Consider the following 14,337-nt stretch of genomic DNA (forward strand, 5'->3'; position numbering starts at 1 on the left):
AGGAATGACATAGAGGGCTTAGCAAAGGCCACCTTGGACAACTTGACAGTTAACCCAGCCTTACGAAGGCGATTGAGAACTTCTCGCAGATGATCTAGATGTTCTTCAAAGGTCTCCGAAAATACGACAACATCATCCAAGTAGTGATACAAGTACTCAAATTTGATGTCGGAGAAGACCCTATCTAGCAGCCTAGTGAGTACAGCTGCTCCCGTGAGGAGCCCGAAAGGCACGCGGTTGTATTCGTATAAGTTCCAGTCCGTGGCAAACGCTGTAAGATGTTTAGACTCTTCGGCAAGGGGAATTTGATTATAGGCCTGATTCAAGTCCAAGATAGTAAAGAACTTGGCCTTACGAAACCATGAAAAACAAGAATGAAGGTCAGGAAGGGGCACGGATTGCAACACCACCTTCCGATTGAGAGCCCTATAATCAACGACAGGCCTGAAGCCTCCTTGGGGTTTCGGGACTAGAAAAATAGGCGAAGACATTTGATCGATGATTTCTTTCAATGCCTTCATTTTAGGTGGAGATAGCCTATATGGTGGAAAACGGACAGGAATCGAATCCGTGACCTCAATTTTGTATTCAATAAGGTCAGTAACACCAAGAGTATCAGAGAACACCTCTGGAAATGACTGACATAATTTACGAATACTATCAGCCTGCTCCTCAGGTAGATGTCTAAGGTCTAACAACATCTCATCCTGGGTAGGCGAAATAGATGAACATGATACAGAATTACACTTTAACAAGGGAATTTTACAATTGGACGCAAATTTGAATGTGCACGACCTACTCTGGAGATCGAGCACAAGACCAGTGTAAGAAATGAAGTCAGCTCCCAATATAATGGGGCAAGACAAGTGCTTAGCCACAAACAATTTGATTTTCCATGTAAATGTAAAAATACGAATTTTGACATTTACAGAACCTAGGATTTCCAATGGAGATGAATTAGCCGAAACATATTGAACAGGAGATGAGACATAGTCAGGTAGTTTACAAACAGATTTCAATTTTGAATACCATTGGTCCGAAATAATTGAACAAACACTGCCTGAATCTAATAGAGCTGTTATAGGCTCGTTATTTAACTCAATCTTAAGAAAAGGAACAGGTGCGGGGGGATCCGCCGCAATCCTAAGACATTCTTTGGGGCATTCGAAAGATGAATTTGAAGATAGAACATTCCCTGAATTTTCGACCTGTTTACCAGGGGCTGAGCCTCGGGAAGAGGGATTAGTCGACTCAGCCGAAGCCACTAGTCATTTTTTATTATTGGCATTGGTGGAGTTTGCACCAGAAGTTGAGCAGGAGGGGGTGCTATTTGAATTTGGGCAATTTTTGGCGATATGTGAGAAAGCCCCACATTTAAAACAGCCTTGTGATGAACCGGCCCCATTCCTTGTCCCACTCGGCTTGATCAGTGGACACTTATTGCGCAGATGGTCGGGCGACCCGCAAGCATAACATTTACGGGGTGTGACTGGTCGGCGAGGTGGACGCCGAAGATTACTAAAAGAGGGAGGGGTTTCTTTCGCGACACGCAAGGAGTCGGCGTATCTAACTCCTTCCGCTGAGACGGCCAATGCTTCAAGTTCAGAGAAGGTTTGCGGGCACGCCGCGAAACACAAATATGACCTATAGGATGGTGAAATTCCTTCCACAATAGCTTGTACAATCTGATCCTCAGGGAAGTGAGGAGCAAACACCCTAGTATAGAACTTAATATCTTGGATGAAATCTGCCAAGTTTTCATCCAAGCGCTGTACCCGATAATAGTACTTCTGAATAAGGGAGGACCTTGCCCTGGCCGGGATGAAGTTAGCTAGCAAGTGGGCGTGGAAGTTTTCAATCGATGATTGCTCGGCAATGGCTCTAACTATTTTGTCTGAGAGAATACCTATTGCATAGGGATAGATAATTTGCAAAATTTGACATGGAGAAAGAGAAAACACAAGAGCATGATCCTGAAATTCAACTAAAAATCTTAAAAATGAAATTACGTCACTGGTGGTATTAACGGAAAACTTAGAGATACCTCTGAGCAACATTGCCAATGGATGAGGCAAGCTGCTAAACCCGGGTGACATAGTAGGTAAAGGTTTCAATGGCAAGGAAGTTAATTCAGAACGTATATTACTCAACGATGCACGGCGTTCAGACTCGTTGTCCAATGGGGCAGAGATAGTTTGAGCGGCAACGGTTATCCTATTGGCTTCTCCCTTAGGAGGCTCTTCCTCGCTACCTACATTCATCGTGGTGGGTTGATCAATTTTGGGAGGAACTTCCCCAGTTAACAATTGAGTGACCTTGCTAGATAATTCAGAAATACTTTCAAGCAACGTACTAGCTTCCTTCCTCTGAACGTCATTCAACTTCAGAGACAACAGATCGTTAACTCTATTTGAAAAATGATATAGCCTGGCTTGCACACGCTTAATTTGATTAGGAGAAGGATCATTTTCGTCAAAAAAACTAACTACCGATGCTAGCCCAGTAGTATTCTCGGTGATCGTGGAAAGAGAGTCGTCAATTTCTTTCTCTCCCAAATTGGGGATGGAAATGGGCAAATCAAGGGACTCTCTAAGCTTGTTGGTGTCTATCGCAACCGTGCCTCCAGATTGCACATTTCTGATAGTTAACTCATAGATCAACTCCTCCTTGCGCAAATAGTTAAGATGGAGAACATCGCGAGGGCCGGGCATGATGACAGAACAATTTAAAAAAAAAAATCAGAAAATTCCAGCAACTGAGAAAATTGTTAGAGTATGAATCAAAGCAATGTTTAGCCGTCAAAAGGGGCTAAATTGAGACCCATTCAACCATGCTCTGCTACCACTTGTTACCGTGTTTTTGTGGTAGTTATGCGTGAAAGAAGGTGCGGGTGTGAACGGGTCTCAAGCTACGAAATTATAGTGCATGTAAAATTAACAAGGTTATATTTTCTTTTCCAAATAAAGAAATAACAATCATGGCAGGTACAGAGTAGCAAGGCAATAAAAATACAATTACAATATTTACAGGATTTGGGCTTCGAGCCCCAGCCTCACACTTCTTGAGCAATTAGCCCAGTTTTACCCCAAACACAAGTTTCAACAGAGGGGCAGAAAACCCCATTCATGCCTAGGAGCACTTGCTCCAAAATACACAGTAAGGCCTCCTTGAGGCACGCAGAAAACCAAATTTTCGGGAAAAGAGCAACTTGCTCTCAAAATTCAGGCCTGTCAAAGGCCACACCTAATTCCACCTTCAAGCTGTCCTCCAAGGACATATACACAGGGGTAAAATACCCAACCTACTGAGGTCTATTAAATGAGAAGAAGGTTAATTACATGACCTCTAAAATAACAATTAGACAGGAGGCGATCTGCACTCCTAATGCATTTGTTTTTAAAACCTAATCTGGCTCTAGGCCACTAATGCAAGGGCTAATCCCATACTACAGAGGTGACTTTAGAAAAGAACAATTTGCTTTACGTTAACGAAGAATAGGTTGAGAAAGATAAGTTCACCTCAAAACAATATGATTGGGAGCTCGAGAGGGTTAAGCACTATCTATCCCGATATGCAGTTTAAAGATAGAATAGATACATTTTAAGGAAGGTTACATTATGGAAAAACTTCGGACCGCCCCGAGAGTTAAACTGCTGAGCTAGCAAAGAAAGAAGTTATTAATCAGCCATTACCTTGTTGTTGACCGCTGCCGAAGGAAGAGGCGCTTCCCGCCCCCTGCTATGTACTTTACACACTGAAAGATGGAACAGAAGTGGCGCAGAGACCCTCAAATCAGCAGTTTATATACTCTCGCGGAAAGTTCGAGGCGTTTCAGGAAGGAAAACACCCGCCCACAATCTTTTTATTGGTGGATAACGAAAACCCCTACACAAGATGAAGAAGAAACACATTATTGGTGGAAAATTAATTTAAGAAATTCGGGATTGGCTTAATTCAAAACAAGGGGAAAGAAAGGGTTAATATTGCCAACTTAAACAATGACTGAAAGAAATTTAGCAAAGAACAAACTTTTGAAATTAAATTTTCTCCCAAAAAACAGTTCTTTCACTCCGCACTAGGGTGCACTATTTTTGATCTTCAGTAGTGTCCTCTAGAAGAGAAAGTTCACACTTCTTACTACAAGCAAAACAAAAATACGTCGAAAATGACACAGTTCGAAAACTCCAAAATTTCCAGGTAGTGACATCTTCTGAGAAAGTAGAAAATTAATACCGTAGATAAAGTTCAGACTTCCTCCAGCAGAGGAGTTTCAACTGGCGCACATTTTAAATTAGCGACGTGGAGGTGTACCGCCCGGTACAATTATGAAAGCTCATTGTAAGTAAATCCCAGGCAGGATATTTTTGTGTTTTGGATGCTTATGTTAATAAATGTAAGAATGTTTTAATTATTCTTTTTTTTGCTTGGTCGTCATCCCTTGTCCCTTAAATGCCTCAAAAAAAAAAAAAAAAAGGAAAGCCAGGAACGAACAGTCCACCCCGGGATCTCTAGCTCACTGGCTGGGCTCACCTCGGCAATAATGGGGGCAATATCATGCAGATAAAGGGGATCGACAAATGTAAAATTAGAACAAGATTAGCCCTCATATAGATGAGGTATCATTCAATCCTCACATAGATTTTATAATCACTAGGTCTCCTGATATGTTCTGCTTCATTTCATTTTTATTTTATTTTGTCATCAGTCCTTGGACTGGTCCGATGCAGTTCTTCAATCCATCTCACCTTACTCAACTCTGGTTGCCTGCGTTTCGCCCTCGTGTGCTAAGTTAGGCTCATCAGTTGGGACTTAGCACACCACCCAAGACGCAAGGCTAGTGCATACCGTGGAGGCCACTGCATAGGCTACTTGAAGCCACCAGCAGTGCCAATGCACTATGAGAGCTATGTCTCATTTTCAACAATTGATGCCTGCCTGGCCATCTACTCAACCCTGCCGCACTCTTCTAATTAATCTACACCCATGTATTTCCCTCCCAAACTTTCTGAGGAGATACCGTGAGCGTTAAGGCATTGCTTGGTTGACTTGGTTTCATACACTTTCCACACACCCTATCCTGGGCCAATCTCTTCATCATAACTACGTAACTAGCACATCCTACATCTATCCGAATCTGTTTGTCATATTAATCCCTTGTCTCCCTCGGCAATTTTTATCCCATACGCCTCTCTCCACAGCTAACTAAACAAGTCTGATACGTCTAAGAACATGACCAACCTACCTATCTCTGCTTCAAGTACCAAGCGAGTGGCTGCGTGGCTTGGATCACGTAGCTATCAACTTATATTTGGGAGATAGTGGGTTTGAGCTCCACTGTCGGAAGACATGAAAATGGTTTTACGTGGTTTCCCATTTTCACATCAGACAAATGCTGGGGCTGAACCTTAATTAAGGTCATGGTCGCTTTCTTCCCTCTCCTATCCATTACCCATCCCATCATCACCATAAGACCTATTTGTGTCGGTGTGATGTAAAGCAAAATTAATTTAAATAAATAAATAAATAAATAAATAAATAAATAAATAAATAAATAAATAAATAAATAAATAAATAAATAAATAAATAAATAAATAAATAAATCAATCAATCAATCAATCAATCAATCTTCTTTAAGTCAAACATAACCATAACAATCTCTTCACTACCACTCAATTCAATTCCTCTTCCTTTGTGATCCAACCGACCCATCCGACCTTAAGTAAATGAAATGTCGTATGGCTTTTAGTGCCGGGATATCCCACGATGGGTTCGGCTTGCCGGGTGCAGGTCTTTCTATTTGACTCCCGTAGGCGACCTGCGCATTGTGATGAGGATGAAATGATGATGGAGACAACACATACACCCAGCCCCTGTGCCATTGGAATTAACCAAGTAAGATTAAAATCCCCGACCCGGCCGGGAATCGAACCCGGGACCCTCTGAACCGAAGGCCAGTACGCTGACCGTTCAGCCAACGAGTCGGACTGACCTTAAGTATTCTTCTGTAACACCACAATTCAAAGGCCTCTGTTCTCTACTTTGAAGAAGCCCTTGTATAAGTATTGTTCAATCTTTGGATAGCTTTTCTAATGATTACTGATTACGATGTAAAAGGTGAATAGGAATAGCCCTTATGCAAGTGAGATCCTGGCTTAGGGTTTTGTTACTTGCGTCATCCTCTGCAAATCGTAATTTGATTATTCAACTATTTGTCCTCAAATTGAGTATTGTTTGTTCTTGTTGTTGTTGTTGTTGTTGTTACTGGCAAAAAGCAAGCGAAGCCCTCTCTGTACCATCCATGAAGACCTTTGAATAAATGGATGGTAAAAGCTTCTACTAGTCATAACCTTGGTACTAAGTGGCAAAAAGTGGACAGTTCTATGTAAGGGTGCCTTTCCACCAGGAATTAACCTGGTACTCATTTTTGGAGTAGGTTGAGAGAACCTCAGGGCCATGTGCCTCTCCAGAAGAGGAAGTTTAGTTCCTAAATTTTTCGACTTCTGACGGGAAACAAATCCACATCCTTCCGAATTAACAGAGCACGCTTTAACCACCTCAGGTAGGCAGTCCCTTTATTACTAATGGTAGCTGATAAAAATCATCTTCAACATTGTCTCATTGTTGTCTACACAAAACCAGCTCACTTATCACATTTTATCCAGAGAATAATTTGGATGATGATGATGATGATTATTATTATTATTATTATTATTATTATTATTATTATTATTATTATTATTATTATTATTATTATTATTATTATTTTATTTATCAGCACAATACTCAGTTACAGTAATTACCATATTCAAAACATTTTGCTTCTGACCAGGACTGTATTATGAGAAAAACATTGAGTTTCCATCCAGTTTGGCACTTCTTTACAGCATCTTTAAAGAGAGTAAGCCAACTACTACTACAATAAACTTTCCATTCAATCCCTGAAGGGGACAACAGGCCATCTAGGTGTCTCTCAGGCCATGGAGATGTAATACGGTGAAGGAGATGTTCGGAGAACGTGAGGAGGTTGGTGACCATGGCAAATACTAGGAACTGCCCGCCATTCACCTTAGAATAGGAGAATGGAAAACCATGAAAAACTCAAAAAAACCATTCTTAGGATACCCGGCAGTGGGGACTAGCCCCTCTCCGTCTCCTGAATGCAGAGGCGTAGAGCCAAGGCACGACCCTCTTCTGCTCGGCTAGCCAATCGGAGTGCAGAGCTCTCAGACCATAGACAAGCCATGGCCTCTTATAGGCCAAAGCCTACTCTGCAACTGCCCTAAAGAGAGTTTAAAGAATTGTTGTAAGTTGAAAGATCTATTGCGTGGTGAGAGACCTGCTTATACTATTTTCAATGAACATTTTCAGATATGGGCGAGGTACGGTTTTACATCACCAACTACGTACTTAAATATTTATATACACCTTGACGTTCTAATTTCAATTGAGTACAGTAGTGAAGAAATGGCATATCCCAACTCATCGTCGAACTTTTCTTAATGAGAAATGTACTGTGCTGCTATCTAAACATGCTACAAAATCATTTTTCGAGGTGGGATGTGTCGTTTGGTCATAATTTTTAGTGTTTTGTTCTGCACAGCCACTAGTCATGCTACAACCCAGGGGAAGAGATGCATATCCTAGCCAATCTGAGCTTTGAGTCCATAATGAGTGGAGTGGTGACCTCTGCTGATATCCAGCAAAATGAAGTTGTTTGTAAGTAGAGCAAAAAATAAAAAATAAAAAATAAAAAAAAAATCACAAAAATCTCATGGGAGGGGGAAGAATAAACGAAAAATTTGTAGAAGAAAAGGTGAGCAATATGTAAGTAGATCACACAAACAAGTGTTAAAGAAGAGTAGGCTGTACTTGGTCTCATTAGTTTTCTATGGTTTCTCCTGCACTAAGACGAATGGTGGGACAGTTCCTATTATAAGCCACGGCCATATCCACCTCACCTTCCTCGCAAATCACACCATCAACAAATCTTCCTGACCTGAGAGATGGTGTTACCTTCTAGGAGGCCCACAATACCTTACCCAAGTACAGTATTGAAGTCTTTGAACCTCTTAGTCTCCTATTGCTGAATGCCTGAGTCGGTATGCCAACACAACAGCCCCGTAATCGCATACAATCCCCGGTACTCCAGCGGCCACTGCTTCAAGCTAACAACAATGACCTAATGAAACATTTGCCACTGATTTTTTTCACCATGAATTTTACATTAAACTTAAGACTGCACATGACATAACTTGGGGTGAAAATTTTGAATTTATTGATGATGGAACAGAGTATGAGCAATCATACATAGGTTTGCAATGCTGTCCTAAGTTCACAAGTTAAAACACATTCATTGTTACACTTCACGATTACCTATGACACTACTGATTTGGGTAGTATTTCTACATATCTTTTCTTTCCTCTAAATCAGTTATGATGATTGTATGTGCTCTACATCTTTAATTAGTTTACAATACTTTCACTGCACATTACCTCACAAGTGCACTGAGTTGGGATCTGTCATTTTCCCACTGAGATACTTGCTTGTGTTGGCAAATGTAACTATAAATTTTGATGAGATTATTTTACTTCCTGGTATTTGGCATATTTCAAGTCTTGAATGGTCATGTATAGAAACCCTAACTCATAAGTATTTCTTTTTTTAGAATCAAAAATTATAAATACAATAGAGGTGCAGAATTTTTATTCTCTTCATTTACAGAGTATTCTAAAAAACACTGTACAACTTGATACAGGATTTAGAGAACACCACAATAAATTATTTCAGATAGAAATGTATGTCCTCGGAAGTCAGTTGTTGGCAGTAGGGTATGTTTTCAAAGTTGTTGCTAGGGGTGTTGTAAAAAGATAGGAGCTGTACAATTTATTTATTAGAGAAGGTGCTTGAAGGTTCAAGTATCAGAATCAACGCATGCATTACAGCACCGAAACGTTGGTAGTCGTATATGTTTGGAAATTCTCAACGTGTTCTAGTGGCTACAGCAAATCGGATTCAATGGGATTTTCTCACGTGAACTACAGCTGACTATCCATGGATTCCAAAATGTGGCTATCAGATAATCCCTTGCAACATTGGTGATGTGTTGTGTTGGAATCACTTTCCTCTCTGAATCGCCAATGAAATATCATCTGGAAATTGTGGTAATATGTCTTTGAGCAAACAGAGATAAATTTATTTGTTGAGGTGGGTGAGCACAATGTATTGTTTGGTCAATCTCCAAGTACCAACAACTGAGTTCAACGGAAATATATTTCTATATGTGTTTGTCTTTGTGTTCTCTAGCTGCTGTATCAATTTCTACAGCTCGTTTTACAACACTCTGTATAAAGGATTATGAACCACATAACATTAGAAACATGGAATGTAATTTAGATGTGGCTAATAGCAAGTTTCTTACCTTGGATTGAAACGAGCATGCCGAGGACTACTGGCAACATGAAGAGGTGATCTGTTAGGGGGAGACAATGGTGATGTTTCACTGTCATCAGGGGCATTTTCATCATCTTCACTAATGGATGGCAAAGTCATGGATGGCATACCATTCATATCAGAATCTTGCTGTAATAACAAAAGAAAATACATTGATTACTGGAAGAAAATAACAATAAAGGAACTCACATTATATAGTTTATGAACTGTTCATCCAACATCTGAGTTAATAATTAAGTAAAGTGGTAAACATTTAACAATGAACTTAAACTACTCTGTCAATACACATCTACATATCAGCAACCATATATTTCTCCATGCTGTTATGAGTCAACCTTATACAGATTATTATAATGCCCTCCTCTACTACCTTTACTACATAATATTGCTAATAAGACAAGAAGATGTGAATTCAATCAAATTAATGTGCAATATGATTTTTCTTGGAAATATAATACCTTTAAGTTGTATCGATGTGGTGCACATATAGTTCTGGTATCTACTTCCATACATGACATAGAGAATAAATATTATGACAATGGTGCAGTGTTAAAAATGGCTAGGAAACATCATGGTTTGTGAGGGCACAATGAAGCAAATATTCTATGGGAATATTTTAATTAACCGGGCGAGTGGGCCATGTGGATAGGGGCGCGCGGCTGTGAGCTTGCATCCAGGAGATAGTGGGTTTGAATCCCACTATCGGCAGGCCCTGAAGATGGTTTTGCATGGTTTCCCATTTTCACACCAGGCAAATGCTGGGGCTGTACCTTAATGAAGTCCATGGCTGCTTCCTTCCCACTCCTAGGCTTTTCCTATCCCATCGTCACCATAAGACCTATCTGTGTCGGTGTGACGTAAAGCAAATAGCAAAAAAAAAATTAATTAGAACAGCCTATAAAATGGAACTTTATGCAAGCAAGACATTTTAACTGACATGGGAAGTATTTCTGTTCAAAGCTACAAATTACATGACAACTGGTAGAAAAGCACAAATATTGTCTCTGAAATCATGTAAAATTAAGCATTTGATCAAATGAGTAACTTCAAGCAGTTGCAGTTAGTAACACTAAGCCATGAAGTTCGGTTGCAACATTGAAAATGACTGGAAAACACCCTATAGGACGTAATTATATTATAAATAGAAGTGTAATACATAAAAGGCGATTACTCACCTGGTGTACAATCAAGTGCTAATGTGTAGGAGATGCGCCAACGTACACATTCGGTTAGTATCAAAATAAAGATGGGACTTCTCAATGAAGTGCTCGACGCACATTCCAGTGTAACAATGAGCACATGTGACAATAGCCACTTACCATCTGCAGGAGACTGCAGTTTTCTAGAAACCATCTGTACTGGTATCTAAGACACTGGCATCCTATGCTGTTCTCAGATGTATCACGTTTCACATTATGTCATTTAGATGTTCGTCTGCGAGCCTGGAGAAGACATGGGGTATGATATCATCTGGCAGCTGTACAGTCTGCCATTGCTTATGGAGGTGGATCTGTTATGGTGCAGGCAGGCATAAGTCTTCACATGAAAACCGATCTCTTGACCATTCACAATGGGTCCTTAACTGTTCGATGGTGCATCGATTAGATCTTAGTGCACCAGGTGATTCCTCACATTAGGCAACTTGAGGAAAATGCAGTACTCATGTATGATGCCAATTTTGTTCATGGATTCCTGCAAAAGCACCACGTGTAAAGTATGGAATAGAAATGCAGACATGAATCCATTTGAGCACATCTGGGAACAACTGGAGCAACACATCCACTGATGCTATAAAACACACCCCCTCCCCCGTGTCTGAAGGATCGAAGGCCTACAAGTGAAAGAATGTTAATTATACTGATAAACAATGAAGTACTGCTTTAAAAGAAACTAAGTAATCTTTATGTATTCAGATATGCTTATAATGAATACTCCATTTTCCTGTATCACCTAAATTATTGACTTAATACCCACATATTTACAGTTTTTTGGTTTCAGGTCTCTGCACCCATATCTGCATTTGACTTAGCAGTTGATTCCTAGTAAATGGACTACAACCTTTATGCAACCTTGTATGTTTATGACTAGCACTTCATATTTCATGGAGAAAACATCTGGCAGTAGAGTAATTTCCTGCTTCTCCATTAAAATTTGTTCATTTTTGGGTTAGTCAAATCTTAACTTCCTTTCAGATCACTTTGCAAGTATGGTAACCATATTTTATGTTTGTAAATGTTTGTGAAATTGCAAATATAATATTGTGTACTGGTATAGTGAAGTGAAGTTTAAGTTGTATTTTAACAAAACAATAACAGCAATCACCATAATTGTCAAAAAAAGAAATATATTATAATTCAATTAATGAGTTTGCCATGTCACGCCAATATGCGAATAACCCAAACTTGTTTTGTAATGTTTGCGAAGAAGTTACTCTGAAGTCACAGAAAAATACTATCAGTCCTATAGTGAAAAAATCACATGAGCTGTATTTGGGAAGAAAAGTAGATGACGGAAAAAGCTTGACATCTAGTAAAATTTGTTGTAATTGTTCACAAATCAATGGTCTTTGGAAACCCTCTCATATGAACAGAAGAGAAAGATCATACTATGGATTGTTACTTCTGTTCAACAAACATAGTGGAATATTATTCAAAATCAAAACATTCCATATTTTATCCTGATGTTCCTCCAGCCAAGAAATCTGTGAGTGATGATTTTATATAATCTATGAGTCATGATTTTATACCAATTACTAATCCTCCTGAAGAAAAGACAGTGGATGAAACAGAACCAAGCTGTTGTTCTCCAGGTGACAAACCTCGACCCTCGTATTCAAACACCGATCCAAATGTTCCTGATCCAAATATACCTCATTTTATTTCCCAATCCCAATTAAATGATCTGGTCGGAGACCTTTCTAATGTTCAAGTGGAATTATTAGGTTCTCGTCTCAAGGGGTGGACGGTGTAAAGGTGTCATACCACCAATCACTGATACATTTCTTTTTTTCCTGTTAGTAATGAGTTAACTTACTGCAATAATGTAGAAGTTCTTCAGCAAAAACTTGGAAGGAGTCACAACCAAATGAGTGGATACTATTTTTAGATTCAACTAACAATAATTTAAAAATATTATTGTTGCATATTGGGAATATATACCCATCAGTACTTCTTGCCCATTCTTTCACCATGAAGGTAACATATTAAAATATGAATACTATATAAAAAATGATAAATTATGAAAAATATGGTTGGCAGATATGTGGAGACCTCAAAATGATTGGTATACTGTTAGGCATGCAGTCTGGGTTTACCAAATTTAATTGCTTCCTCTTTTTTTTTTTTTTTTTTTTTTTTTTTTGCAAATGAGACAGCCATGCAAAAGATAAACATTATAATATTGTGGATTGGCTCATATTTAAAAAAAAACTTAATTCCTGGAGAGAAGAGTGTTAAGAAATGCCCTCTACTTGAGAAAGACAAGATTTTGTTACCACCATTGCATATAAAGTTAGGGCTGATGAAAAGTTTTGTAAGGCTTCGGATGAATACGTGAGGAGTTAGGGGTACTTGAGAGAAAAAATTTCCTAAACTCAGTGATAATAAGTTAAAAGAAGGCATATTTATAAGGCCGCAAATTCGTGAGATCATTCATGATGAGAACTTTGTGGAATTGCTAACAGATTAAGAGAAGTGCACATGGTTAGCTTTCAGACAAGTATGACGCAATTTTTTTTTTAAATGTGAAAGTTGATAACTACAACAAACTTATTAAGAATCTTGTTGTTATCAGATGGGATGTAATATGTCCTTGAAAACTCATTTTTTACATTTGCATTTGGACCTCCAACCCCCCCCCACCCACCAACTTGGACACGGTTAGTGATGAATGTGGCGAGAGGATTCACCAGGATATTTCCATCATGGAGAAACGATATGCAAGAAAATCAGTACAGAATATGTTAGCAGAATACTGTTGGATCCTCAAGGAAGAGGTGTCTGGTGGCAGTTACTAACGGAAGAGTTCAAGAAAGAAATTTTGAGAATGTGAGTAAAAATGAGCTTTTTCCTTTTCTTTCCACAAGATATAAATAAAGAACATTTTAATAGATAAAACTGAAAAAGCTATGTTGTTGTAAGTGTTTTAATTATTGTATATGCAATTTTAGTATTCTAAAGATGACCCAAACCAGGTCGAAACATGTTTGGACAGGATAAATGTGAATTTTAAGTTTTAAATTTACATTATACTGCAATGTGTTGAATAGGAGGATAGCATTTAACAAATTATTATTTAAGTGATTTTTTTCCAAGAAAATCAGTCAAAATCAGTCCTACTGTAGAGGAGAAGGTGGTAGTATGGGACACACTTTTTCCTACGTCAGTATCTCTGAATATATATGTTATACAAGGTAACCGACAGTAAATCCCAATCTAAATATCATTTTACTTCGTACCTCCAAGACAATAAATACCAAATTACAAATATTTATAGTCATTTTTTCCAAAAAAGTAAACATGCTGCAAAGATGAGCACTAAGAATTTGAGGTTGAAATATGGGACACAGAGAGTGAAATTATATTTCAGTGTAGCATTACTATAACTTTTAGTTAAGGAATCTATAACATTCAAAATGTATACATATTAGTATAAAACCACATTTTTCAGTCTTTCAAACTTTCCTGGACTTTTTTTTTTCATTTAAGAAAGTCACAACTGTCATAACAAGAAGTGTCATAAGAAAAAAAAAAGCAAGATTTCTTTAAAGAAATAAAATGTCTATATGCAGAAATCACAAATAAAAACAGCTTGTTCACATGCCGAGCAGTCCACATGAGCCCATCTTCTACAAACTGTGCATCTAATCCACATTTCTCCCGCTTTCG

The 14,337-nt window shown here is 38.7% G+C and overlaps 1 protein-coding gene across 1 annotated transcript in view; it reads right to left on the reverse strand.

Moving 5' to 3' along the window:
* Elk (Eag-like K[+] channel) overlaps positions 1-14,337 on the reverse strand; it is an 826,503-nt gene that overhangs the window by 21,855 nt on the left and 790,311 nt on the right. The window contains exon 12 of the mRNA XM_068226348.1: positions 9,420-9,580. Coding sequence (XP_068082449.1) covers positions 9,420-9,580 — 161 coding nt within the window. The remainder of the gene's footprint in view (positions 1-9,419; positions 9,581-14,337) is intronic.

This window comes from Anabrus simplex, chromosome 2 (genome assembly GCF_040414725.1).
Source record: "Anabrus simplex isolate iqAnaSimp1 chromosome 2, ASM4041472v1, whole genome shotgun sequence".
NCBI classification, from domain to species: Eukaryota; Metazoa; Arthropoda; class Insecta; order Orthoptera; family Tettigoniidae; genus Anabrus; species Anabrus simplex.